The sequence below is a fragment of the Camelus ferus genome, chromosome 20 (assembly GCF_009834535.1).
Source record: "Camelus ferus isolate YT-003-E chromosome 20, BCGSAC_Cfer_1.0, whole genome shotgun sequence".
Classification (NCBI taxonomy): Eukaryota; Metazoa; Chordata; class Mammalia; order Artiodactyla; family Camelidae; genus Camelus; species Camelus ferus.
The window spans coordinates 36,995,729-37,022,338 of record NC_045715.1 but is presented as its reverse complement, the minus strand read 5'-3'; the positions used below and the strand labels follow the sequence as shown (position 1 = coordinate 37,022,338).

General features: G+C 38.7%; 1 protein-coding gene and 1 non-coding gene across 4 annotated transcripts in view; both read left to right on the top strand.

Moving 5' to 3' along the window:
• HMGCLL1 (3-hydroxymethyl-3-methylglutaryl-CoA lyase like 1) overlaps nt 1–26,610 on the top strand; it is a 122,745-nt gene that overhangs the window by 50,654 nt on the left and 45,481 nt on the right. For all 3 annotated transcript variants that reach the window (XR_004313670.1, XM_032463316.1, XM_032463317.1), the window contains exons 5-7: nt 1,743–1,891; nt 13,569–13,632; nt 16,996–17,184. Coding sequence is in view for 2 of the 3 variants with exons in the window: in XM_032463316.1 (XP_032319207.1) it covers nt 1,743–1,891; nt 13,569–13,632; nt 16,996–17,184 (402 nt within the window). In the remaining variant the exon portion in view is untranslated. The remainder of the gene's footprint in view (nt 1–1,742; nt 1,892–13,568; nt 13,633–16,995; nt 17,185–26,610) is intronic.
• Nucleotides 310–381, top strand: TRNAA-CGC. Its single transcript has one exon. It is a non-coding gene; the product is annotated as a tRNA-Ala (tRNA).

Genomic DNA, 26,610 nt, shown 5'->3' with positions numbered 1-26,610 from the left:
GTGACTTAGGAATTTAGAAGCCAAAGAGCTTTAATACTTACGCATGCTAGAAGAACCAACGCAGTTTTAAGTAAAGGCTTGAGGTGTTATGCTTACATGACTTCATTGTAAAAGTTTGACAGCAGCAATTTCTGGTGTTAATGGATGTTTTTCACGTTTGTATTTGGGACTGTGTTCCATGAAGTTGGGGTTGGGGCTGCTCATTGATGAATCTTATTAAATCACTTTTCTGTTGTTTGAGTTGATGCATTTTTACTGCACTATAAAGAAAAAAAAAGAGGTCTTTTAAGAAATTGTAAATGCTAGGAGGAGGGTATAGCTCAGTGGTAGAGCACGTGCTTCGCGTGCACGAGGTCCTGCGTTCAATCCCCAGTACCTCCATTAATATATATATAATTGGGGAACCTAATTACCCCAATTAAAAAAAAAAACAAAAAAAAGTTTTAAAAAATTGTAAATACTGCTATCACCTGCTCCTAACACAGTAGGAAATGAAAGATATGAGAGGACATCCTAAGGATATCGTAGGAAGTAATGAAACAAATCTTGGCTTGGGTGCCCGGCAGGCAAGCCTGTGTCTGAAACGCAGCTCCAGAACTTTTCCTCGCTTTGGGACTTCCTGCTAGCAGCTTAGCCTCTTTGGGTCACAGTTTTCTCATCTGAATATCAGCATAATAATACTTAGCTTACAAGATTGTTTGTGGATTAGAAATAGGGCATGAGAAGCCCTGGCAACAGCACTGGCCCTTCGTAGGTGCTCAATAAATAGGATTTTAATTTGAGAGGCTAAAAATTTATTTTGGATGGAGGAGTGGAAGCTAATTGTTTTTTAAATGTTGGAGGAACAATAACAGATTTTTTTTTTTCTTAATGTATGAATAGGGTATCAGAGAGAAAGGGGAATCCAGACACTGTGCTAGAGATACAGTAATAGAAAGTTTTAAAAATCCAGCTGGAAAACTGGGAGGCTTATCCTTTGAAAACAAGTCACTGGGGAAGCCTAGGGGGAGGAGGGAAGAGGGCGAAAGAGGCAGAGAGAGAATTGATTAAGTCAACATTTTGGATTTCAAGACGGGCGAGAGGATTAGACACACAGGAGTTTGGTTGTAGCGGTCAAGGATATGAAACAATGGAAGTTGGGTTAAGAGAGAGGTATAAAATTCGGGGAACAATCTAAATGATGATTTGGAAAAACATTTCTCTGTTGGATTGTAAGAAGAAGAGAAAAACAGAAAGTGTTTACTACCTTTTATTTTAATAATTGGTATAAAAATAATGTTTTCCTTAGATATTAAGTGGTTTTATTGGGGTGTTAGTATTTTCTATAATTAGGGTTAAAGTATTTCCGAGGATAACTCTGAGGAAAGGCAAAATTAAATTGGAGCATCATCATTGTGTTTTTGTGCCTCATAGATTTATGAATGTAGTAGTTTGTGGAATTACTCTGTTACTAGAAAATATTTTTACATTTCGAGAGTGTTCATGATGGTTTTACCTCTTCTCTTCCCATTTGGATCCCTTCTGTTTCTTTTTCTTGCCTGATTGCTATGGCTAGGACTTCCAAGACTATACTGAATAGAAGTGGTGAGAGTGTATGTGGCAAGTTGAGAGAAATCTAATTCTCAATTCTAAGGGAAATGTTCAAGAATACAAGTATCCCGTTGTAGAGTAGTTAATATTTCTCCTGCTGCTCCATTTATGTGCTTGAAATTATTAGCTTTTGCCTTAATTATATTTTTCAGGTTGCTGCTGGAGCCACTGAGATATCAGTTTTTGGTGCTGCGTCTGAATCCTTCAGCAAGAAGAATATCAACTGTTCAATTGAAGAAAGCATGGAGAGGTTTGAGGAGGTCGTGAAGTCTGCAAGGCACATGAATATTCCAGCACGAGGGTACCTATGAAATCCCACAGATTCCATTTAGTTAATTAACACCTATTTTTTTAAACTTGTTGCTTACCTATTTTATATATATTAGTATCTGCAAATCTCAAACGCCCAATTTATCCTTTCCCACCTCCTTCCCCTGCGGGTAACCATATTTGTTTTCTATGTCTGTGAGTCTGTTTCTGTTTTGTAAATAAGTTCATTTGTTTTTTTAACATCTATTGTTAGAGCTCTTTATGGATTACGTAGACACTGCTTTACCACTTATAATAATATACATAGGATATCTTATTCAAACTTTATGTGATCAGGGCCATCATTATTTGCATGACTGTAGCCATTTCATTAATATCAGTTGATCATCATGATGGTGTGTCTAGCCTGGGGGGTAAGATGCATTTGAGATCAGAAGGACTAGCACGACTGACATTACTCATTTTATTAATACTGAATTATCCAAATGCAGCCATTTTTGAATCTCAGCCTAGTATAAATTGATAGATTGGCATAAACTCATACTAGCGTTTAGAAAGGAATCATCTAATGTGGTTTCCAAAAAAAAAAAAAAAATTTAAGAACCATGATTTTCTTCAAAGAATATTTTTTGTGTAGAAATTCAACAGAGTACGTCAAACGTAAAATGAGCTGCACTGGGGCATTGGGACCATCACTCCGCCCATTCACCCTTCCCCCTTGACAGCCAACTTCGCGCTCTCTCTGTGTGGCCCCAAAGCAAAGGTAGGTGGGGAAGGAGACAAGGAGAAACCTGATGCTGCCAGGCTGGCAGGTGAGCATCCCGTGCAGACAGGCTCCACACCCACGTCTTGGAAATGTGTAATAAATTCATTGTCACTTAAGAAAGAAGTTGTTTCTATGGCATTAGCTAATTTTCTATTTTTTTAAATTATGGAGATACGATAAACACACTATATATCCTCTTCATAAATTAAAATGCAGAGCACGTGTAAGAGAAGGCTGAGCGCTGTAACGGGGTTTAGATGAAATGGTGCTTCCCTTGGTTGAGGTGAGCAGCGTTCACGGCGGTGAGAAAGATCCAGTCGTTAATGAGAAGGACAGGCGGATCCAGTTTGGAGTGACGGCACTGGCAGAGGGCTGGCATTCAACCAAGGTCATCTGGAGTGCGAGCAGGGTTAGATTACACCTTAGTTAATAACCATCTTGTCGGTTTGCTTACTTTTTTTTAACTTCATTTTCTTCTCTCCTTAGTAAGTTTCCAATGTGCGTTTTTAAAGACACAAAATTATTTTTTGTAACTAACATACATACATAACATGCAGAGCACATACAAGAAAATCTAAAAACCGAGATAGTGTATTTCTGTAGACAGAAAATAAGTGATGTCAGTTCTTAAGGCAAAAGGCACATGACCACTGTCAAAAAGGAGAGATATACTACAAATTCCTAAATTCAAACATCCAGCAGTGGTTTTGTCTCCCTTCCCTTTAAAAGAAAAGGAAAAATGAAAATACTGTTACTCTATTTCTATTATTTATTCTATTTAAATGTGGAATGTAGGTTTTTAGAGTTAAGTAATTCTCATTGGAAACTTGAAAGAATACAAAACTATAAGAAGTCAGGTGCAAGGTGCAGCTGGGACATTCAAATAGGAATTTTTTTTTTTTAATGTTGAAAGATGGATGTGCACAAATTGTATAATATCAGGTTTTATCATTTTCATTTTTATAAAATAAAACAGGTAAAGTAACAAGGCTAGTAGAAACCCTGACTCCTAAATTCTGATCGCTGACCATTTACTATTGTCCTGTCAATAAAGAAACTTCTAACCAGGGTACAACTTAAGAGTTTTCCAGGCTTTGGTAAGAGTTACAAGATGGACAAGAAGTGACCCAGAGTCAAATGAAATCAGCAGAGTAGAGTGGAGACTTACCATAGAGTTATCCTGTAGACAAATGTGTGTTTTCCAATGCAGATTTCCCTTCCTTTGGAGCATGAATCCTCGATTTTCTGAAAGACTAGTCAATTTTAGAAATACGCCTTTGGATGTATGTAAGTTCACTATTTGTGCAGTTGAAAATTATCTTCTTCTCCCCCAAACTTTTACAGAAGTTTAAATTAGATTTTATTTTTACTGGCAATCTAGGTTGTAGGCACTCATGATTAAAAGCCATACGCAAAAAAAAAAAAAAAATAGAGGTGGGGAGAGGCTAGCTCAGGGGTAGAGCACATGCTCAGCATGCATGAGGTGTTGGGTTCGATCCCCAGTACCTCCATTAAAAAAAAAAAAATCACAGGTCATTAGTACTTGTTTAAGAACCATTCTCAGCCGACCAAGACCGAAGTCGATGCTCCAGCTTGTCTTATCATGGCAACAGCTGCATCGACAGGGATCATTGTTCAGAAAAGGTAGGTCGCCAGCTGTCAGATCTGAAGGCCATACACCAGGATGCATTTTATAAATGCTCACTAAAGCCATTTAAGCTTTTGTAAAAATAGTAAACTTTCATATGGTCTAAATAGCAGCCTTTATGAAAGTTACGAAAGCTTTTGTTCTTTCCTCTCCTCTCCCGAACACACATGTGCACATGTGTATGTGCACATTTTTCATACGTGTATGGAACTTTGCATAACATCTGGGACACATTGGGGAGAGATGCCAGGCCAGGTCGTGGACATAAAAATGCAGAGTCAGCTGCACAGACCTGCACAGTGTGAGTGAGCAATGAAACGTCTACAGTTCGGACTTCATTCTTTAATGTGTAACTCACAGAACACATGTTTAAAAACTCTAGGTTATTTTTCCCTTATCCGCCTAAATTTTTAAAACATGAAAAAGGCAAATAAAATCCTGTTATACAGGGAATCATTTTCTCTCTTTTTTAATCAATGGTATTTATTGAAAGAAGTATTTCCTGGTTTGTCAAGATCCTTTTGAAATTGAAATGCCTCAGAGGTGAAGTAGGGCTGTAATATATCATGTAAGATATTTAGGTTTTATTCCTTTTCTGTTTGAAGTGGCTATCAGCTTCTCTTTACTGAAGTCACAAGAATCACATGCTCTCTCTTTTTGCGAAAATATGAATTTAAAAAGGAAACTATCAATAAGGTGATATTATTGATTATTACTAATTATTATTAATTTCACTGTTAAGACGCTTATAAGTATGTTATAACTTCACAAGGTCAGCAGTTGTATATATCAAAGCAAAATGTTTTTACACGTTTACATCTTCGGTTTCATCTTTAAAGCAGCCTAGCATGGTTTGATCCATGCTTAAATTTCTGAAAGTCTGAGCCTATCAAAAGTTGAAAGAAGTGTATTTGTAGCATTTTCTCCTAGGAGCCAAACAAAACTAGCCATCCAGTGTTTAAAAAAAAAAAAATACAAAGTGCAAAAATGTTTAACTGTAAACCGTAACTGCTGAATTTCTTCTCAAATTCCCAGAAAAAGTAGAGGTGCAAAATCATGAGAACAAGAAAAAAAAGGCGAATCGGTAATTAAGCCAACGTAGATGACCATGGGTAACTTTTAGGTGTGGAAAAACAAGGACAGCTTTAGGATGCAGTCACGTTTGCTTTCATCATAAATTCTTTACAAAAGGTGATGAATATTTATCAGTATTTCGGGGGAGATAGGAATCAGGTTTTCGAGGAGGTAGAATGCATGGAGAGGGTGGATTTCATACATCTCTTCATTTACTCCTTCCCTCCTCACCTACTTTCTTCCTACTCAAAACCCATGGAAACCTAATTGGTGTTTTAACGCTACTGAATAAAATTGTATCATTTATGTTAGTGACCAGTTTTTCAGATGAAGGTCGTCCAATGTTAGGAAATCCTTCCTGTGCGTAATAATTTTTTGACTGGTCGCCTAGCTCCATGGGTTTTCTAGCCTTTAAAATGGCAATTATTTCTAACTGCTGTGAAGCAAGGACAGTCTTTCTAAAAATGGTCAGTTTTCACTAGTGTTCCCTTTGAGAGAGAGGTTCTCTCTCAACACATTTCTTCAAGAACCTGCAACCTACTTGTTTGTTAGCCAGAACATCCCCTGCCTCGTGCAGAATGTCACTTTGGACCCTGACCGTGTCACAGCAGCCTTACTGAGTGAGAAAGTGAGCCTCCGTGTATAAGCCTGTGTTTTAAACACACAGTGATGAGCAGGCAGTGTTTCCATGGTGATGACGCGGCTACTTTCCATTGGATGATCTACCCCAGTGGAGTTCACTGGCCCACATGGTACCATCTTTTTATAAGTGGACAGCTTACTGGTCAACGTTCCTTTCCAACTCCTACTGTTAAGCTGAGGCTTTTGCATTGGTCTGGAAGAGCAATTCAAACCATCATCTACCAAAATGTGGCCCAGGAAACTCTAAAAATGAGACACCTGTGAAAATTCTTTCCTTTCATACATATGGCTTCTTTGAGTTACACTTTTCTTAACCTTGCATGTTACTCTGTCATTGCTGTGTGGCAGGATAACATGTACCCCGCTAAAGTTCACATGTGTGAGTTGTGTTTGTGCGGTCACGTCTAAGTAGGCTTCGTGGAGAGCTTTTGAGGAAAAAAGGTGTTTTGTCATTTCTCATGAAAGTCACATTTTAGAGCCAAAGGAGAATTTTAGCAGAATCACCTCTTCAGACCAAAAGACAGTCATTTTTTCTTAAATTATCCATGGTGAAAAGTGCATAATAGGCTCTCAAAATTTATTTTTAATTGGCTTGTTCGTAAAGGAATGTTATCTTGCATTGTTCATAGGTTGATATATTTTGCACGAGGGCATCAAACCCACTCCTCAATTTAAATGTCTTAATTACCTTTAATTGACATCAGGTGCCATCTCATCACCCTTGGCATTGTTTCTCTCTTCTGAGGATAGCAGCCGTTGACTCTCCACTTCAAACGTCTGTGACATTTAGTCAAGGTCTTTACTCATTCTCTTGGTTTCCTTTTGCCTGATTGATCGGAGGAAATTGGGCAAATTGTGGGAAGGTGGCCTGGGTACAGCCTAACTATAGGTGATTTTTCATGATTCGGTTCAGCTAGGTGAAGTCGTTAAAGACTTGAATGCTTAACCTTTTTTTTTTTTCTTTTTGCACAGTATTAATAAATGGCCTCAGCAAGCACAAATAAAAATAAAACTGACATTTCTACCCAGAGTTTATTGTAACACTGTGCTTTTTGCTGATTTTAGTACAGTTGGCTTCAATATGGTTGGTGATTTCTTTATTACTCTGTTATCCTAAATAATGTTTAAAACAGGGCTCCAGGTGTGAACTCCCAAATATGTGCTGTCATCCTGGCTACAGAATTGAGAACATTAATAACTTAGATCTAGCTATCCATTTATTGTAAAGATTAGGAATGTCAAAGAAAATTTTCCAGGAGGTTAAAAATGACATGTTCACTAACGTTTTCTGCATTGATTCATTCAAGAGATGTTAATTGCTTTATGTAATGCCCTGTATTGTGATGTTAAGTGGAATATGAAAATCAGCAAGTAGCCTAACTTCAAAGAGTTTCCAGCAGGCTGGGGAAGTAAAAGGTATACAAATAATGGTTCTGTGATCACAGAAGCCAAGTACTTTAAAAGAGATACAGATAAATCCTATTAAAGCACAAAGTGATACTGTAGGAAGTTTCTGTGGCGTGATTTGTAGAAACTTCATAGAGAAGATGTCCATAAAGTGACGTTATTACAGACGGGTAAAAATACGGAAACATAAGCTGAAATAATGACCTTTCCAGGCAAGGCAGGAAATCTACCAAGAGCAAAGGCAAAGTGAAGAGAAATCTCTAGAAATGTTTGGGTAACATGAGAAAGTTCGCAGTTACCGCAGTAGGAGCTTTTGAGGCTGTGTGATGAAGAGAGGTGGAAAGTAGAGGAGGTTTCAGACATTGCTGAACTTGAGCACCAAGTTTAATATTATTTTGGCGGTTGACACGGGTGTGCAAATGAGTGAGTGAATGGCACGAGACCAGAGGCCGGGAGAGCATGTAGGAGACGTCTGCGCTGTCCTGGAGAGGGTGCTCAGGCACCATTCTGTCCACCATGTGGGTTGGCACTGGCAGAGCTCACACGCTGTAGAGGCTGCCGGGGAATGTTAATGAGTATGTTCTCAAAGGTGACCTTCAAGTGATTTAGCAGCTGAAAATTACTGTATCTTTTTGGGTTTTTTTTGCATACAGTTTCCTGTGCTATATAGCAGGTCCTTGTTTTCTGTCTATTTTATATCAAGATGGCAAGTGTAGGGGACCCAGAATGGAATATATTGAGCTTAGTTAATATGCCCTGTGAATGTGTCAAGCAGTCAATCAATTTGTAATGTTCACAAGAAGATTGGGAGTTGTGTTTCTGGAATTATCTGTGTAATAATGAGAGAGAAAGAAAGAGACTGTGAGGGACTGAGCTGACACAGAGACCCCTTTTCTGGTCCCATTATGAACACATAAATATAGCAACTTGTAAAACATATAGCCAAGCTCGGGAGAGGAAGTCCCCAGATTTCATCAGGAACATGTGGTAAGGATGCTGGTTGATGCCACTGGAACATGGGGGTATCTATTCCAGATATAATCCCTGGTGGCTTGGAAATGGGATTTTTAAAGTGTACACAGGAAAAGATAGATGTTCTGCTAATGCTTGGATTTAGAGCTGACTCTTCTTGGAGTCTGGAAGCACCTCCCTGCCAATGCAAAGTCACTGAAACCTGTGCCAGTGTTGTGGGTTGTGGATTTATGACATATGAGGATTGTGGAAACCCAGATTGAGAAATGAAGGTAGAAATCTGTCTGGGAACTGGTAAAGTCTGCAAGGCAAGGGAAAAACGAAATTAGGTCTCCTTTATAAGAACATTTAAATAACTCAGGCTTCTCATGGAACATCCAGAAAAACTAAAATCACCATGTAAAATGTACAGATTACAGACCACATGAAAAAACAAACTACCCTAAGACAAATTAGCAAAAAAGAAAAAAAAAAAGAAAAAAAAAAGAAAGAAAAAGCAGAGGGACTTTAGCAGAAAAGTAGGCAAATAGAATAATCTGAAAAAGAGATTGTAAATTAACCCTTAAAATATTCATAGAGGCAAAGGAAGAACACAATAAAAGAACAGGGCTTTATGAAAAAAAAGAATGAAGATTTGACAAAAAGAAAAGGAAATGAAAAAGACGTGTTAAAAGCAGTAATTGCATTGAACAGCGTATTACGTACAGTTGAAATGGAGATTAGTGGTCTGAAAGTAGGATTTGAAGAAATTGCTCTAATGAAGCACAGAAAAATAATAGAAATTTTGACAGTGAGATGAAGAGACAATGCCTAATAGAATTCCCAGAAAGAGGAAGCAGGAAAAATATATTTCAGAGATAGGTTTGATGAACCAGTACCTTGAAAAAAAGAAAAGCATTAATGTCAATATTGAGGAAGTACAGCAAGTCCTGACATACTTATGGTAAAAGACAGAATATTAGATGTAAACAAATAGTCCTAAAACATAAGAGGGAAATTACTATAAAATTGCTTTGAAAGTATTCATTAGACAGCAAAATAGTCATCAGCAAAAACTGAGACCTGGAGAGAGTGAAATAATATGTATAAAATGATAAAACTAAACCAAACAAACAAGCAAAACAAAACAAAACCCTGTCAACCTAGAATTCTATACCTAGCCAAACTATTACAAATTAATAAGGGTGAAATAAAACCGTCGGTTGACGAAATAGTCTGCAAAATTCGACCCTTGCTGAAAGAATTACTAAAGGATATAGTTCAGTGAAAAGGACAATGAATCAGGAGTAAGGAATGAAATGAAAAAATAAACGGAGACATTGCAGGCTGGGGCTTAGGCAGAATGCATACTATTTGGGATAAGTCTGAGAAATTTAACCACCAGTCAATTAAAAATGGATAAATGCTGTGAATGTCATGAGTCCAATCAAAGGTAGAGGCTTTGGGGCAGCAGTGAGGACGTTCCTGAGATTAGATACTCTCATGTCTGTGTAGTTTCACTTTTACATACAGGCATCAATCAAACGATCCAGGTAAGGAAGTCTTGCTAATAGTTGCATGGTTTTCAATTTTGGTAGCGTAATGGAACTTTGAAAATTATTTTAATATGTCAGTGGTTAGAGTCTTTTCCCCAAGTTTCTGATTTAATTGGTTTGGAGTGTGCTCTAACCATTGGTGTCTGTTTTGTTTTTTAAGCTCCAGACAGCCAGGGTTGAGAACCACTGTAATGGATGATTAGAGAAGAGAAGTCTAGAAACTTGACTTTCGCCACTAGTCTAAGCAGAGTTTGCAGCCTGTTTTCTTCATGACAGAGGGCTTATCACACTCATGAATATGCCTTGCTTTTTACCAGCCATTGACAGGCTTTTTCTGTAAAGAGCCAGACACTAATGCTTTGGGCTTCGTGGGTCAGACGGTCTTTGATGCAGCTACTCAGCTCTGCTGTGATAGTGCAGAATAGCCATGGATAATAGGTGAACAGATGGGCCTGGCTTTGTTCCGATAAAATTTTATTTGCAAAAGAATGACGAGCAGGATTTGGCCCATGGGCCATAGCTGGCCAGCCTCTGCTCCAGAGTGGTAAATTAGTCAATGAACATAGCTGAGAACCATCGTGTTCCCTTGGGAGAAAAGTAGCCCCATGCATGAATAGGTTAAAAAAGGGTGGAAGAGAGCACATGAAAATAAAGATGCAGTGGAGAGTGAAGACCAGGCAGATCATAGGCCCGGGGAGGATTCAGATGGGGAACTTGAGCGAGTGAAAATGCACGTGGAGAGTTGGGGTCATGGCATAAAGGGGTAGCTGGGGCCAAGTTTTCACGTTCCAGTTTAAGAGAATGCAGGAGAGATATGCTTGTTCAACCGTGTCTTACATTTGTTATTGGGTTTTTGTTTGTTTGTTTGCCTTTTTTTGGTTTTCACATTAGGAGGGGCAACATGCAAATGGATGGCTTGAATTTCCTTTTTTAATCACATTTAGATATTTGGAGTTCAGAGTAAATGCATTCTCTTTGCAACATGTTATCTATAATCATTGTATCTGAAGTGAAAATATTTATCCGTTTTCACCCCTAGCCACCTTCTCCAGTGCTGTGTCCACTTAAGAACATTTTCTTTTCACGTATCTTGATTAGATTTATACAAATTATTCCAACGTTAAGCTCAGATTATATAATTGGAAGAGGAGAGAGATGGATTTGTTTTGTTTTGTTTTTCTAAATATGATTTATGTAATCCAGACTTTCTTAAACAAAGACAGGTTTTAGGAACATGATGCATGCAGTCTTACAGAAGTGTATATTCCAATAGAGATTTTCTTCCTATTATGATATGACAACATAACCCTTTTCTGATTGAAATTTTATGTTAAGGCTTAAGGTGTAGACACTTCAGAAGGCAAACAACTTATTGAAGAAATTACCGTTTGTTAAAAAAATGTGTATCATCTCATAACAGGCTCTTGAATTTTCAAATTCACACATGAGAATATGTTTACATCTTAAACTTCTAGGAAAGGCACAAACTTTATGTAAAAAAGCAACAAAATTTTAAACCTACCAATTTATTGAAAAAGCCATTCATTTTATGAGAGACCGAAGAAAAAAAATGCTTCTCAAGAAACTCATCAAGAGATGGGTTTCCTGTTCAGCACGGCTTTCAAATTTTACTTGAATTTATCCTCTTTTTCTCCTTCTCTGTGCTCATAACTGCTTTATGGCTGAATGGAACTGCTTAGTTATTTTAATTCCAAAACCTAACTTTTACTCACATTCTAATACTTTGAAATCAGGTTATATCTTTAGGATCAATTGTTATGCATTGAGCTACTGAATGTATATTTTAAGTTTTTACTCCAAAACCTGTTGTGAAATTCATAGAGTGTCTTCCAGTTGACAGCATCTTAAAATCAAGGAAACTCAGTAGTAGTTCTGCTCATGTTTTTGCCTCCATCTTTCCTTTGACAGCCACTTCTGGAGTTCGCAAAGGGTGACATTTCTGGAAAACAAATCTGATCTTGTCACTGCCTCACTGAATGATTATGAATGTCTCAAAATAATTTTGAGTGAGCTCAGTATTTAAGCTCCATGGTATAGCATGCAAGGGACTTGCTTGCTAAGGCCATCATATTCTGGCCCAAAGAACTGAGCCCAAGTCTCCTTTCCAGCATCCCTCTCTCCCTCATGCAAATTGCTTCATTCCTGACAATCAGACTCACGGTGCATGATTTTAATATAGGTGTTGTAAAATCTCTGAAAAGAGTTTAATAAATTGGGATCGGTGTTGAGCTGAAAATAACTAAAGCAAGCTTTTTCAAAAGCTGAATACTTTAAGATGGAAATGCATCATTGTCCTTGCAGGAAAGGCTTGACTTTTTAATATTGGAGTAAATTGTAGAGGCAGCTTGTGAAATATCTGTCTTGGGAGCCTTTTAAACACAGACTAGATGCTCTTCTGTTTGGGGTGATTTAGGTACATCCACGAGAGATAAACAAGATGAACTTTGAGGTTGTGGCCAGTTCTCGGGGTTTGGGGGTGATTAATGGCTGTGTCTACATGGGGCCAAAACAGCCAGACGGAAGTGAAGAGAGAAATTCAGTTAGTCATCTACATGGTCTCTCTGTGTGATTCCAAAGACCTGGAGATTTCACAGTTGAATATAGATACTTATTTTAAAAAAAACAGTATATTTCACTGATATTTTCTGCTTTGAATATTCATCCATTGCTGTAGTTTAAGCAACCCTACAAGATAAACACTTATCTTACTCCCATCTGCCATCAAATAATACATATAGCATCATAATTATTAGAAAAATTAAAATGAGTTGAATTGAAGTATGGAGATTCCTCAAAAAAGAAAAAACAAAAAGTAGACTTACCATATGATCCATCAATCCCACTCCTGGGCATGTATCTGGAGGGAACTCTAATTTGAAAAGACACATGCACCCCAGTGTTCATAGCAGCACTATTTACAACAGCCAAGACATGGAAACAACCTAGATGTCCATCAACAGATGATTAGATAAAGAAGTTGTGGTGTGTTTATACAATGGAATACTACTTAGTCATAAAAAAGAATAAAATAATACCATTTTCAGCAACGTGGATGAACCTGGAGTTCATTATTCTAAGTGAAGTAAGCCAGAAAGATAAGGAAAAATACCATATGATATTCATGGGAAATCTAAAAAAAAAAAAAAGACACAAGGGAACTTAATTACAAAACAGAAACAGACTCACAGACATAAAGAACAAACCTATAGTTACCAGGGGTAAAAGAGGGTGGGAAGGGATAAACTGGGAGTTGGTGATGTGCAGATACTAATATATATAAAATAGATAAACAAGTTTCTACTGTATAGCACAGGGAACTGTATTCAATATCCTATAGTAAGGTATAATGAAAAAGAATATGAAAAGGAATCTGTGTATTGTACATGTATGACTGAAACATGATGCTGTGCACCAGAAACTGACCCAACATTGTAAACCGACTATACTTCAATTTTTAAAAAAATGAGATAAGTTGAAAATGTTTCAAATGGTTTTGGCCTAAGAATATGATAATAATGAAAAGACAGAGTAAAGTCAATTTTCTTGATGACGTTTTGGCCATTTCTTTATTTTTATAAAGTGAAAATTAGGAAATGGCTTACCCACTGTACGGATACTTACACGGCTGTCTGTTTCACTTTAGGTACGTATCTTGTGCCTTGGGATGCCCGTGTGAAGGAAGCGTCACGCCGCAGAAAGTGACTGAAGTAAGAGATTCATCCAGTTTTCTAGTTCATGGTAAAATGATGTCTGTTATTTTAAAAAGTGGGCTATTTTTCTTCCCACGAATTGCGTCTGCACCACAAAGACTGTGGAGAACTGTGTATTGGAAGACACGTTGGCTCACTTGGTGAATAGTTTTATTTTAACGCTCAAGACCTATATATATGTTGACTATCACTGATCAGAGTTAGCATTCAAGTCTTATCCTTTGGGTGCTCAAAGTTGGAGCGAATAAAAGCATCTCTTTTGTCTTCATGTGGGTAGAGCGCACTGAGTGACCTTTTCACCTTCCGTCAGAGTGCTGCCAGGGCAGCTGGTACACACACTTGAACTTCTCCTTGGGTGCTCAGGTGGCCTCCCTTGTTGTCTCCTGCGTACGCTGGCGTTTGTGTGTGTTCCTTCGAGATCCCATAGCTCTCACTGCCGAGAGCTTGCTAAGTTGCTGTTACTCCAGAGCAATTTCACAGCAATACATGGTAGTCATGAAGGACCTGCTTAGTGAAGTTCATTTTCTACTCCCTGTTCCTGTTTCTTAATTGATGCCAATGAATACAAAACTCTCGGTCTTTGAGATTGGGTTGGATGCTCAAAAACTCATTTGTACATCATGTAGCGTATTAGTGTGCACCTGTTGTTAAGGTTAATTTTTATAAGCTTAGTAATGTGCTTCTGAAGCCATGAAGAAAGCATTGTGAGAAACTGAAGGAACTCTCAGGTTGGCTAAAGCCATTCGTCTCCTGTGCATTTATTTGAACAGCAGATTTTTCAAATGATAGCTACCCCGTGGTCTATCAACGAAGCAGGCGTTTGCACGCAGAGGCAGACGTACTATAGAGTGAGGAAGGTTAAGCTCTGTAGTCCTTTGCTGGTGTGGGACCCTTTAAAGTCTCTGCTATTATTTTGTATTCCCAGTTATATGTTCTTTTCTTAAAGAACATTTCCAAAGTTGTGGAACTGCAGGCTCCCCAAAACCTGAATCCAACTCTGCCCACACCCGCGAGCCCTTGCTTTCCAGCCTTGCGCCTCCCACCAACTCTGGATGCACCACACGTGCAGCCTCGGGCTCTCCACTCCTGCTCCACGATGCCTGGGGTGTTGCTTCAAAAGAAGTCATGCACCAGGTGGATTGGAAGCATCAGGAATTCATGACCAGTGACCTCGCCTGGGCTTTCTGTGCTGTTCCACGACACTGTGTGGCCAGCTCCCTGTCTCACTCTCCAAAATGACTATTGCAAAGTCTGTTCCCTGTGTTCAAGCCCCTAACCCTTCCCCTTAATTACCCCCCTCCCCCCATGCATGCAACTGCAGAATCCTCCCATTAACCTTGAACATGTCCAAGCCTCTATCATCTGGAAACTTCCTTCCTTAAGTCAGCATCCCTGTCTAGTTTTTGGACCGTCTCTCTCCATCCTTTCACGTCTGAACCTCCTTCAGAGGGCTGTCTGCAGCAGTGGAGGGGAGGTCCCTCTCTCCATGTGCCACCAACTTTCCACTGCCCTCCAAGATGACATCTAGACCATTCTCTCAGCTGAAATCCCTCTTTGTAAGATCACGACTTGGCACTTGGGGCAAGAAATGCGAGATCATATTCAATCCTCATCTGGACATCTCAGCAGACGTTGGAGCTGGTGACTGTTCCCTGCTTCCTGATTCCTGTAGCCCTTGCATTCCCTTAGGAATCTCCTCCAACCTCTTAGCTTGTCGCCTCCTCCTCAATCTGACTGTTAAGAAATTCCAGTATTCCATAGGCAGTAGGTAGGGGAGAATCACCATTATGCCTTTTTAAATCCAAATTTCCATCCAATGGTAGTCTCCTGCCAGGAGTGGGTAGCCCTTCTGAGTGCCCTCCATCCTGTTTTTGATATTGGATTGATACTGCCTTTCTCAAATAGAAATCCGATTGTATCTCCACTACCCTATGTTTTGTTAAGGCTTTCTGTTGCTCTCATGATAGAATCCTCAACCCAAATCCTAAGCCTGGTTGGTCTGCAAGGCTGTGTGTGCTCTGCCCCGAACCTACCTCCCAACTTTATGCAGATCCATCACCCCTTGGTTTTTGCTTTCTTGTCACGGCTGTCCTTTGCGTTTGGCCCCTCTGCCTACTTGGATGCCCTTGGTATTTCATATTTCAGCTGCCTGGAGCACGTTAGCCTCTGTATTTGATGCTCCTCCTGGAACCTTCTTCCTATACCTTTGGCCTGCAACCTCTTCAATCAGTTAATGCTGGCTTAGTCTCCAGCTGTCCCTTAGGTTCCTCCTGCTCGATAGATTGAGGTCAGTTTGCTCTGTGTTCTTAGAGTCCCATTTCTTTGTCCCCAAATTATCCTTTTAGCGAGGTTGACACATTCCCAAGTGGAGCGGATCTGTCCGCGCTTGACTCCTGGCTCCTTCACAGCATGACCCATCGTGACCTCCGTATACCTCTCAGTCCCAGCACCTCGCATGACCGTGGGCATCAGACAGGCACAGAAGAAACACACCAGACGGGAGTTAGCGGTCGAGCATGTGACAGATTTTGCACCAAGTGTTATGTATAGATTCTCATTTCATTTTCACAACCAAACCTGCCCTTGTGAACATCATCATGATTACTGTAATTAAGAAAACTTAAGTAGTTAGGCTTAGAAAACGTGCTCAGTGACGGTGTGTTAACGTCTTTATTTTATGTAGTAGGGACTGAGGCTTAACAGGGTTAATCTCCTCCCCAGTATCACATGCCTAGCCTGGGTGGCAGCTGAGACTGAAAACCAGGCCTGTGTCTGATTCCAGAACCCACGTCTTGGCCAACACACTAGGCTGCCTTCATGCAAATTCATGCTGCTCTTTGAAGGGAACATCAGTTATTTGGCTCGAAGGAGACTTGAAATTTCCTCAGCACAAGAGCATCCATTTGTGAGCCAGAAAAAAATTAAGCCAGAAACCTTAAGTGTCTCTACCAGCTACAGAGCTGTGTGATTGCTATCTCTTGACCACGAGTCTAATGCCTTGAGAAATACTAGTTCCACAGTATATTTGCGATGCTTCCATTTGATTGAAGGGCTGAGAAAATAAGCCTCCCAGAACTGAAATTGTAGCTTATAATTTCATAATTGAACATGTAGATAGATATGACTCCAAGGCACACTTGAATATGAGAAAAGGATAATTAATGTCCTTCAAGGTTTTGTGTAATGTCTGGGATTTAATGAGCAAAGAACAGGACTGGAAGACGAACATACGTGTTTTCCGGGGATCTGCAATTGATCTGAGGTAGTGATGCTTATCTCTGGATGACGTTTGCTGAGGAACAGCAGGATTGGAGTCTGTTCCTGTCCTTTGTCTCACTAGCTGCTCACTCTTCCCGATAGGTGTCTAAGAGATTGTATGGCATGGGCTGTTACGAGATCTCCCTGGGAGACACGATTGGCGTGGGGACTCCGGGAAGCATGAAGAAATTGTTGGAAAGTGTCATGAAGGAAATCCCGCCGAGGGCTCTTGCTGTTCACTGTCACGACACATACGGACAAGCCTTAGCGAATATCCTCACGGCCCTTCAGGTACTTTGTCGTGGTTGTGTGTACGTGTAAAGGTGGGTGGACTTCTTTGTCACCTAAACGTATGAAGACCTTTGGTGAAACGATCTTGATAAATTGCTATGACTGTAACGTTGAACCAGTGCCTGTCACATGCCAAGCCCTCCGGAAATATTTGTAAATTGTGCCTCTTTTTAGAGCAAGGATGTCTCATAGAACCATTCATCTGATTTGAGAAAAATCCCCAAATGTGTTCATTTTGGAGGATTAATCCTTTTAGAGCTATGTCTGCCGTTTTTGACTCCCACATGCTCTCGGCCCTAAAATTTAATAACTGAACTCTGATGGCCTTTGGGGAGGGCAGAGCCCCGAGAAGGCAGCATGAACTGCTGTAATCACGAAGCTGAAGCTCTTTTCGATAATCTGGTGCTCTGTGATGAGACCAGATGGTGCTGAAATGTAGAATATTTTGTTTCAGATCTTTTCCTGATGTTGGCCAGCACTCTTTTTGGAAGAACCCCTGGTTTTTATCAAGTCTATTCTGTGAAATGATCAAAATCAAGAGATTTAAAAAGTTGGGGGGATTAAGAATTGCTTCTTAAATGCTCGTGATCACGCAGTTCTTTTTAAGGTATTTTACTTCAAAGAATAGATAGAAATTTCATCTTAAGGTTATTATTTTTTTAATTGATGTTCTTTCTTAAACTCGGCGAAAAATAGATTCATTTGATGTTCTTTGAACCCAAGATTTTGACAACTGAAGATAAGAGCGTCTGAAAGCTTTTCGGTGAGGCTGAAAACCAGTGTGTGAGGCTGAATGTCACAGTCCCACCGTGTACAGCTTCTTGGCAGAAGTTAAAAAACATTGTGAAGAGACACCCCCACAAGGGCTTATTTTGACTTTGTAACATATGTGCACAAATCCTTATTTATCCTCTGGAAGCAGGCAAGGAACATCGTATTGAATTAGGAAAAAACCCCGATATCCCACGGACTTTGGGGCGTGGGAGTTTTTGCAATGTTCCTTCTGGATTCTAGTTTCTAAAACAATAGGGAACTCGGCATCACTTCAGGATTCTGTGTCCAGCTGCAACTGTAACTTAAGTGTTCCTCACCGGCAGGTTCCTGCAGAGGCCTGTGTGTGTGTCGGTGTGTCTTTGTCTGTGTCTGTCTGTCTCTCATTTCTCTCTACGGCCATATCCTTTATATACGGTAACACTTGGAGTAATATTTTATTCAAGTAGCGTATTTATTATCTAATGAGTCATAGTTTAGTGTTTTAGGGATACAGAGCTACAGTGCAAAACCTGGGAACCCAGACGTCTGATTCTGGAAACTTTTCTGCCTCTTGAAATTGCCCTGGTGCCAAATATTGCAGTTACCCCACTATGATTGTAATGGTTAGGGAAGATCTATCTGAGGAAGAAAGGTTTCAGATCAGATATAAAGAACAAGGAGAAACTAACCCCAACCAAGGGTGTGTGTGTGTGTGCGCACATCAGTGTGTGAGGATGAAACACCAGTTGGGCAAAAGGCCTTGGGAGGGGAGGATGCTGTCCCGGGGTGTCTGTCTGTCCTGTCACAGCCACAAGGAACAACCTGGGACCCCAGCAAGATGGGGGGCCCAGGTGAGAACCTGCATAAGGCTGAGACCTCGCAGGTCACACACCCTCAGTCAGAAGGGTGAACCAGCACACACGCCACCTCACAGAGGGAGTGGCCGGCCAGCGCGGTCATCCTCACAGCCTCGGCTGTGGGTGAGGGAGAAAGAGAAAAGCTCCCTTCAGACTTCATCACTTTTGGTTGATGGTTATGTGGATTTCAGGTTCAGATTCTCACTGCCAGCAGAATGGGAAGGACCCAAGCAGACAAAATATTTTCAAAGGGTTGTGGGTCAGTGGCGCCTACAGGTGTTGGGAAGGATATAAATCTTTTCTGAAGGAACATATCTCCAATTTAAGCTGAACTGTTTGGTGTACATGTGTGCATGTGTCTATGTGTTTGTGGGTCTGTGTATGTCTGTGCGTGTATACGTGTGTCTGTGCGTATATGTGTGCGTATGCTTGTGTGTCTGCATGTCTCTGTGTGTCTCTGCATGTCTGTGTGTGTGCACATGTGTGTGCACGTGTGTGTATATGCGCATGTCTCTGTGCGTGTGTGTATCTATACTTGTGTGTGTCAGGGAGCTCCTGCACGAGTTCACAGGAAGTGTGTCCACAAGCACCTGTCACTGTGTCTTCTGTTCCTTTACTATGTGCACAAGCTCTAAGTATGTATGGGGGTGCCGAAGGGTAGGGGGGTGCGGCGGAGAGCCTGGGGAAGCAATAGTCCCCCCAGCGTGACCTTGTCACGCTGCCCGGACCTGGGGTTGTAGTCACGGTGCAAACAGGAGGAGGAGAAGGGGGTGCCAGCGGCTTGGAGCGGAAGCGCCATGACCTGGTGCCCAAGAGGCCAGTTTAAAGGCACGATGGAGGAAATGGTCAAAGAGCAGAGACCACGCAGGGAGCTAAATGCTGGAGCTCTGGGGTTTGTCTTTTCTGCCATCTGCGTTCAAACAGTGTCAGCCACTTCCGTCCAGTTTGATAAGCCGGTGACACTGTCAGGGAGAAATAAAGGAATGTATGCTGCTCTCTCTTTGGAAACTGTGTGGAGCTGAGACAATCTTTAAACTGTTCTGGGCTTTTCTGCTCAGACAGACCGCTGATGTGTGGACAGACCGTGGGATGTCCCTGCAAACACACGCGTGCTGGTCACAAGCAGCCTGAGTGGGGCAGAGTCCTCCAGCGCCCCCTCCCCTTCCGCATCTCCTGTCCCCTCTCTCCCATGACAGCAGCAAACACAGAATACCCAGGTTTACCTTGAGCGGAAGAGGAAAGAAAATTATCTTGGGAAAAACTGCCAGTGTTGCAATTGGAGGGAAATTGCAGAAAGTCCCAGTTCATTACGAGCAGGGCTCACCTTGGCTTTGGGAAGCAGTGAACAGACTTCATTCTTTCAAATGAAATCTTTGAAGTGGCTTCTAGTAAAATTGGTGGTGGTTGTGGGGTGGATATCATTTGCTCTCATTTAGGGGTTGAGAAACAGTTGACTGCACTCCCAACTGGAAGTTAATATTAAGGCGAGGGGACATGTAGTAAGTGGAAACTTGGCCACGATGCTAGGAAACAAATGAGAGTTATAAATGGAACATCCCCACTCAGTCTGGAAAGCGCACGCTAATCGTCTAACAGAGGGATCTTTCTTGGGTTCTGTTGGATTTTTTTTTTTATTACTTAAACAGATGACTTATGGGACTGCACGTGGTTGTATGGAAGTCAAAGATTCATAATTATCAGATATTGCTTAATATAGAGAAACAACTCTGAGCCTATAGATTGGAGTGTGGAATATTTATAACCACGCCAACCCAAAAGAGCAAGAAAATTAGGTGACGCAACATACAGCATTTCAGTGATGGAGGAAACGTACACGGCCAATAGACTTGTCTTAATTTTTGATTTAAAAATTGAGTCTCACCCTCCTGCGTATTCCCAGGGACCCACCGGTGAACAAATTGTTTAATCTACTTAAGACCAAACAATTGCACAGTCTCTGTTTTTCTCCATTCCGAGTCTTCGTAACTCGGTAAAAAAACAGAGTTGAAACAAATGAGAGCCAATACCGCAAATAACAGCCCTGCATTAATTGGTAGCAAAGAGACAGAGCAGAATAGGCAATATTTAGCTTTTCCCTAAAGAAATACCATGTGCCTTTTTTTTTTTCTCTTAAACGTAACAGACGGTTAGCTAATGTGCCTTTGCTCATAATGTTTTCCATATGTTTATTATTCTCTTTTGGAAAAATAAAATTATTTACCTAATTTTTACAGCAAAGCTTTCATTTTTTAATATTGACTCTTACTAAACCATGTTTAAATGCTACCAAACAGCACGTATTTCCTCAGTGTGATTTGTGTTTGAAGTTCTCAAAGAGTATGTTCCAGAATTCCAGTCCTGTTCTCAATTCCGTATCTGTGGAATGGGTACAGGGAAGGCTGCCTCCTTAGATCTTACAAAACTGACATGAGCTGTGGTGCTTCTAGAACATTTGTCTTGGTAACAGTGAATTTGGTGAGTACTTAATATTATTACAGTCATTGCAATTAATACTGTTACTACTGCTGATACACTAATAGCAAAAATAGGAACGCTTATTATTCAAAGTATTTGTGAAACTTTATGACTCAAAGCATTGCTTTGCAAATGTGTTAATTTGTAAATACATGCATTAGATGTTGCTCATTTAATTCAACATCTGTTATTAAAGAGCTATGAAATCGATGAGCAAGAAAGAAAGCAAAAAGTTAAAAATTGGATGTCCCTACAGAGGTTTTTACAAAATGCATCATTAATTTATTCAACAAATATCAATTTTATCAGACACAGTTTTAGATGGTAGGTTCAGATGTAAAATCTCTGAGCATTCCAGCTGCGGAAAAACTGTTTTAGTTTAACTTAGTATTTCCAGAAGCTTTTTGATTATGAGATAGGGCTTGTTTTTTTTTGTTTGTTTGTTTGATTTGGGTTTTTTTTTTTTTTTTTAGCTACACAAGTAACTTCCTCCAGCACAGTATTATGTTAGAAAATGTTCTTATAGAAAGTTGGAATGAGGTGTGGGTGATCATCAAAAAACAAAACAAAACAAAACAAAACAAAAACGAAAGAGGGCAACTAACACAATATTGTAAATCAACTATATCTCAATTTAAAAAGTATTTTAAGACAAAAATAAATAGTTAAAAGAGAGCAAGGAGTCCATTAGAGTTAGACACATTCCAGTTTTCAAGTGCATATGAAAAAGGGCTTCAAGCCACAAAAGTCAGTGAGAAAAAGATGAATCAAGTTCCTTTCTATTAATTTTTTTCAAGTGGCTGGATCACTTTTTACCAGTGAAGAAAAATGAGGAAACCCTTGAATAATTTGGTTTGCTTTTGTTTATCTCCAACCTCTTTTATTAATATAATCTTCTCTCTAATTTTTGACAACAGGTAATCAGTTAGTTTTTGTGTTCAGAGATAATATAATTTTTAGTTCTTCTACATATCTGTAGGTGTTGAGGACAGTTGGAAAAAAAAAAACTGCTTCTGAGCTAGACGACATTTTAAAGTGGCATTCAAGTAACCAACATTTAAAATACCACACATGAATTTGATGGTAGGATGCTAAAATTGGAAGTATTTAAATCTTTCTGTGGTGGGTTATGCTTAGATCATAAGCTTGAAGCTCACCAAATAAGAAAACATACCCCAGATGGCTCTGTCTCTTACACCGCAGTTAATCCATGAAGGTCACTAGGCAAATGTTACAAAAATTGATCTTCAGGGTTTTTCTTCCTACTTAAAAAACTCGGTTAGGCAGAAAAAGTAGAGTAGAAAAAACACTGACTTGATCTGCAGAAGGTTTTGTTTTGTCTGTTTTTCTTTTTAATGATGGTTTTTGCTTTCAGCTTTTCACCATTGTGTATAGTGTTAGCTGTGGACTTGTCATATATGGCATTTATTATGTTAAGATATGCTCCTTCTATATCTAATTTGCTAAGTATTTCATTTTTATCATGAATGAATGTTGAATTTTGTCACATCCTTTTTCTGTAAATATTGAGATGGTCATATCCATTCTTTTCTTTCATTTCATTAATGTGATGTATCATTTGATTGATTTGCTGGTGTTGAACCATCCTTGCATTCCAGGGATAATACTCACTTGATCTTGGAAAATTGTTTTAATTCTTTTCAGCTGCTGCTGAATTTGATTTGCTGGTATTTTATTGAGAATTTTTGCATATTTATTCATCATGGATATTGGTCTGTAGATTTCTAGTAATACCCTTTTCTGGCTTTGGAATCAGGGTCATGCTAGACTCATATGGTGAGTTTGGGAGTGTTCCCTATACTTCAGTTTATTGGAAGAGTTTGAGAAGGATTGATGTTTATTCTTCTTTGAATGTTTGGTAAAATTAACCAGTGAAGCCATTTGACCATGGGCTTTTCTTTATCGAGAAATTTTTTTATTATTGATTCCATCTTCTTAGAAGTAGTTGGTCTATTCATATTTTTTATATCTTCTTGATTCAGTTTTGGTAGGTTGTATTTTCTAAGATTTTTTCCCTGTTTCTCTTAGGTTGTCTAGTTTGTAGGCATACTACTGTTGTTCATAGTAGCCCTTTATGATCTTTTGTATTTCTTGTTATCGGGTATAATGTCTTCTTTTTCATTTATACTTTTGTTGATTTGAGTCTCCTCTCTTTTTTGTTGGTTAGTCTAGTTAAGGGTTTGCCAGTTTTTAAACTATTTCCAAAGAACCAAATCTTAGTTGGCTAATCTTTTCTATGATTTTTCTGTTTCATTTATTTCTTCTCTAAACTTTATCATCTTTTTGCCTTCTGCTGACATTGGGTTCTGCTGACATTTTTATTCTAGTTTCTTGGGCGTATGAGTTAGGTTTTTTAACTTGGAATATTTCTTGCTTCTTAATATAGGTGTTTATCACTAATATTTTTTTCCTAGAAATTCTTTGGCTGCCTCCCATAAGTTTTGGTATGTGGTGTTTCCATTTTTGCTTGTCTCAAGATACTTTTTTTATTTCCCCTTTAATTTTTTTTTATCCATTGGATGTTCAGGAGAGTGTTGTTTAATTTCCAAACATTCAAGAGTTCTGCAGTTTTTCTCTTGTTGGATTTCTAATCTCATACCATTGTAGTGAGAGAAGATACTTAGTATGATTTCAATCTTCTTGACTTTGCTGACTTGTTCCGTGGACTCACACATATTCTATCCTGGAAAATATTCCATGTATGCGTGAGAAGAATGTGTATTTTGCTGTTGTTGGAGAGAATGTTCTGTATATATTTTTAGGTCCATATGGTTTATAGTATTGTCAAATTCACTGTTTCCCTTTTGATAAAAGTCTCCAATTATCACTGTATTGCTGTCTATTTCTCTTTTTACCTCTGTTAAGTTCTGCTGTATATATTTAGGTGCTCTGATGTTGGACACATAAATACTTAACAATTGTTATATTATCTGATGGATTGACCTACTTATCATTATACGAACTTCTTTGTCTCTTTTTACCATTTTGGTAAAGTCTGTTTTGTCTGGTGTAACGATAATTATCACTGCTTTTGTTTGGTTACTATTTGCTTTAAATATCTTTTTCAGTCCCTTCATTCTCAGTCCATGTGTCTTTAACTAAAGTGGGTAGAAGACAGCATGTCATTGGATCTTTTTTTTTTTTGATTAAAGTAATTATTGATAGATGAAAATTTACCTTTTTGTTAATTATTTTCTAGTTGTTTTGTAGATTCATTGTTACTTGTTTTTCATCCCACTGGCTTTTTTTGTGTCTTGATATCATGTAGAATTAGAACACTTAGACTTCTTTATCTTGTTTTTTTTGTGTTATTATTACAGGATTTCCCCTTGTGAATATGATGAAGATTACATAATATCTTAAAAGGTTAACACTCTATTTTAAACTGAAAACAGCTGATTGTCAGTTGAATTACTGTGCTTTACTCTTTTGCTTCTCCTTCCCTCACATTTTTATGTTATTGATGTTACAGTTTATATATTTTTATATTGTGTGTAACTAATAGCAGATTATTGTAGGTATGGATATTTTTACTACATTTGTATTTTAACTTTAGAGTTGTAAGTGAATTACACATCAGCATTACCATATCTAACACAGAGTCCAACTTTGATCATATTTTTGCCATTACCAGTAAATTGTATCATGCCTTTTTATGTTTTTGTGATGTTAATTAGTGTCTCATTACTTCCACTTAAAGTATTCCCTTTGGCTTCTGCCTTTGGAATTTTGCTGAGAAAGACCTTCAGTACTTCAAAATTTACCTGTCTTTTCTTTGGCTTCATTTCTTATAATCCAATCTTTCATCCAGCTGTACTGTATTTTTATTTATGCTGCAAGGTAGGAATCTAGATTTTACACAAACACACTGCTATCCATTCAATACGTAACCTGTTATTTCCTCAGAAAGACAAAATGTTCAGCTGTGACACATGCTATGTTTTTATATTTTTGAGTCTATCTCTAGAGTTTCTATTCAGTGATAACATTAGCAGATATTTATTAAATTCTGTGTTTAGCATGAATTGTTTTGTCTTTACCACAATCCTAGGAAGTAAATTTTTATAACTTTAATTTTTTATGGGGTGCAACTGTGACTTATCAAGGTTAGGTTGGTTGCCCAAGGCCCTCTGTTTGAAGCATAGTAGAGCAAGGATGCCAACCCAGTTTATCTTCTCTCTTCCTGTCCCTTTGGTCATTTGTTTTGTGTAAGTACCATACTTTTACTTAACATGGCTTTATATTAGATCTCAAATCTAACATGGCATGACCCTCTTATTAGTCTTTTCATCAAACCCTTTTAAATTATTTTTATATATTTGTTTTGTCTAATTGAATCCAAACTACATTTGTCCAAAACTTCACCTCCCAATATCCATTTCATTCAATACTGTAGGAAAATGTAGATGGGATTGACTTAGGAATACTGTCTCCCCATCCAAGAAATTGGCAGGTTTTTTTCCCTTTATCCAAGTTTTTGTTTACATAAAAATGAAATTTGGTTATTTCCTGCAGGAAGAAGGCCAACAAATTTAGGTTTCCTCCCTGGTTCAGAATGATTGTAATATGTGCTGCTGTTTTTCTTCTTGGTTTTGAATTGCTTCTTCCTTGATTTCTATCAGTCTCTCTTTCTCCCTTCATTCAGGAATTATGTCTCCTACTCACCTCCTACTCACCTCCAGGCTCATTTCCTCATTAATCAGTTATATCTTTTCAAATTTCTCAGAACATGCTTGTATTGAGGTGTGTTTAAAACATTTAAATCTATTTATATGAAGTGTACTGATACCTTGAGCAATTTCTTGGGGAAAAACTTTCCTTGCAGGATATGGAAAGTAAGTTTGTGACATCAATTTCCTGAGGTTAAAAAAAAGTTGAGGTTTGAAGAGGTTGCTTTGAGAATTAGATTCTTCTACTTTGATCTCATAATAACAACAGATAACTAAATAAAGCTCACATTTCTTAGTAAAATGATTTCAGTTCAGTAAACATTCTTAAAGGAAACATTTGCTTCAGTAACCAAAACCCACTGTTTTCACTGAAGGTCCAAATTAAAAGAATACTGTTTCTATTCTGTAGGGAAAGAGAATCTTATTTATTTTTCTACACAGACATTTTGGAACATTTCCCTTTGAAAATACACAAGACTTTATAGATAACAGACCTTAGAGTGAAAAGTATTAAGACCCACTTCAGCTGTGAGAAGGCCAACAGAATTATCCATTGCAAATGTACTTTGAAAAAAAGAAATATTAAAAAGAAGGGGAGGTTTTGTTTTTTTTTTTGATCACTAAGACATAACCTCAACAAAGAGGTAAAG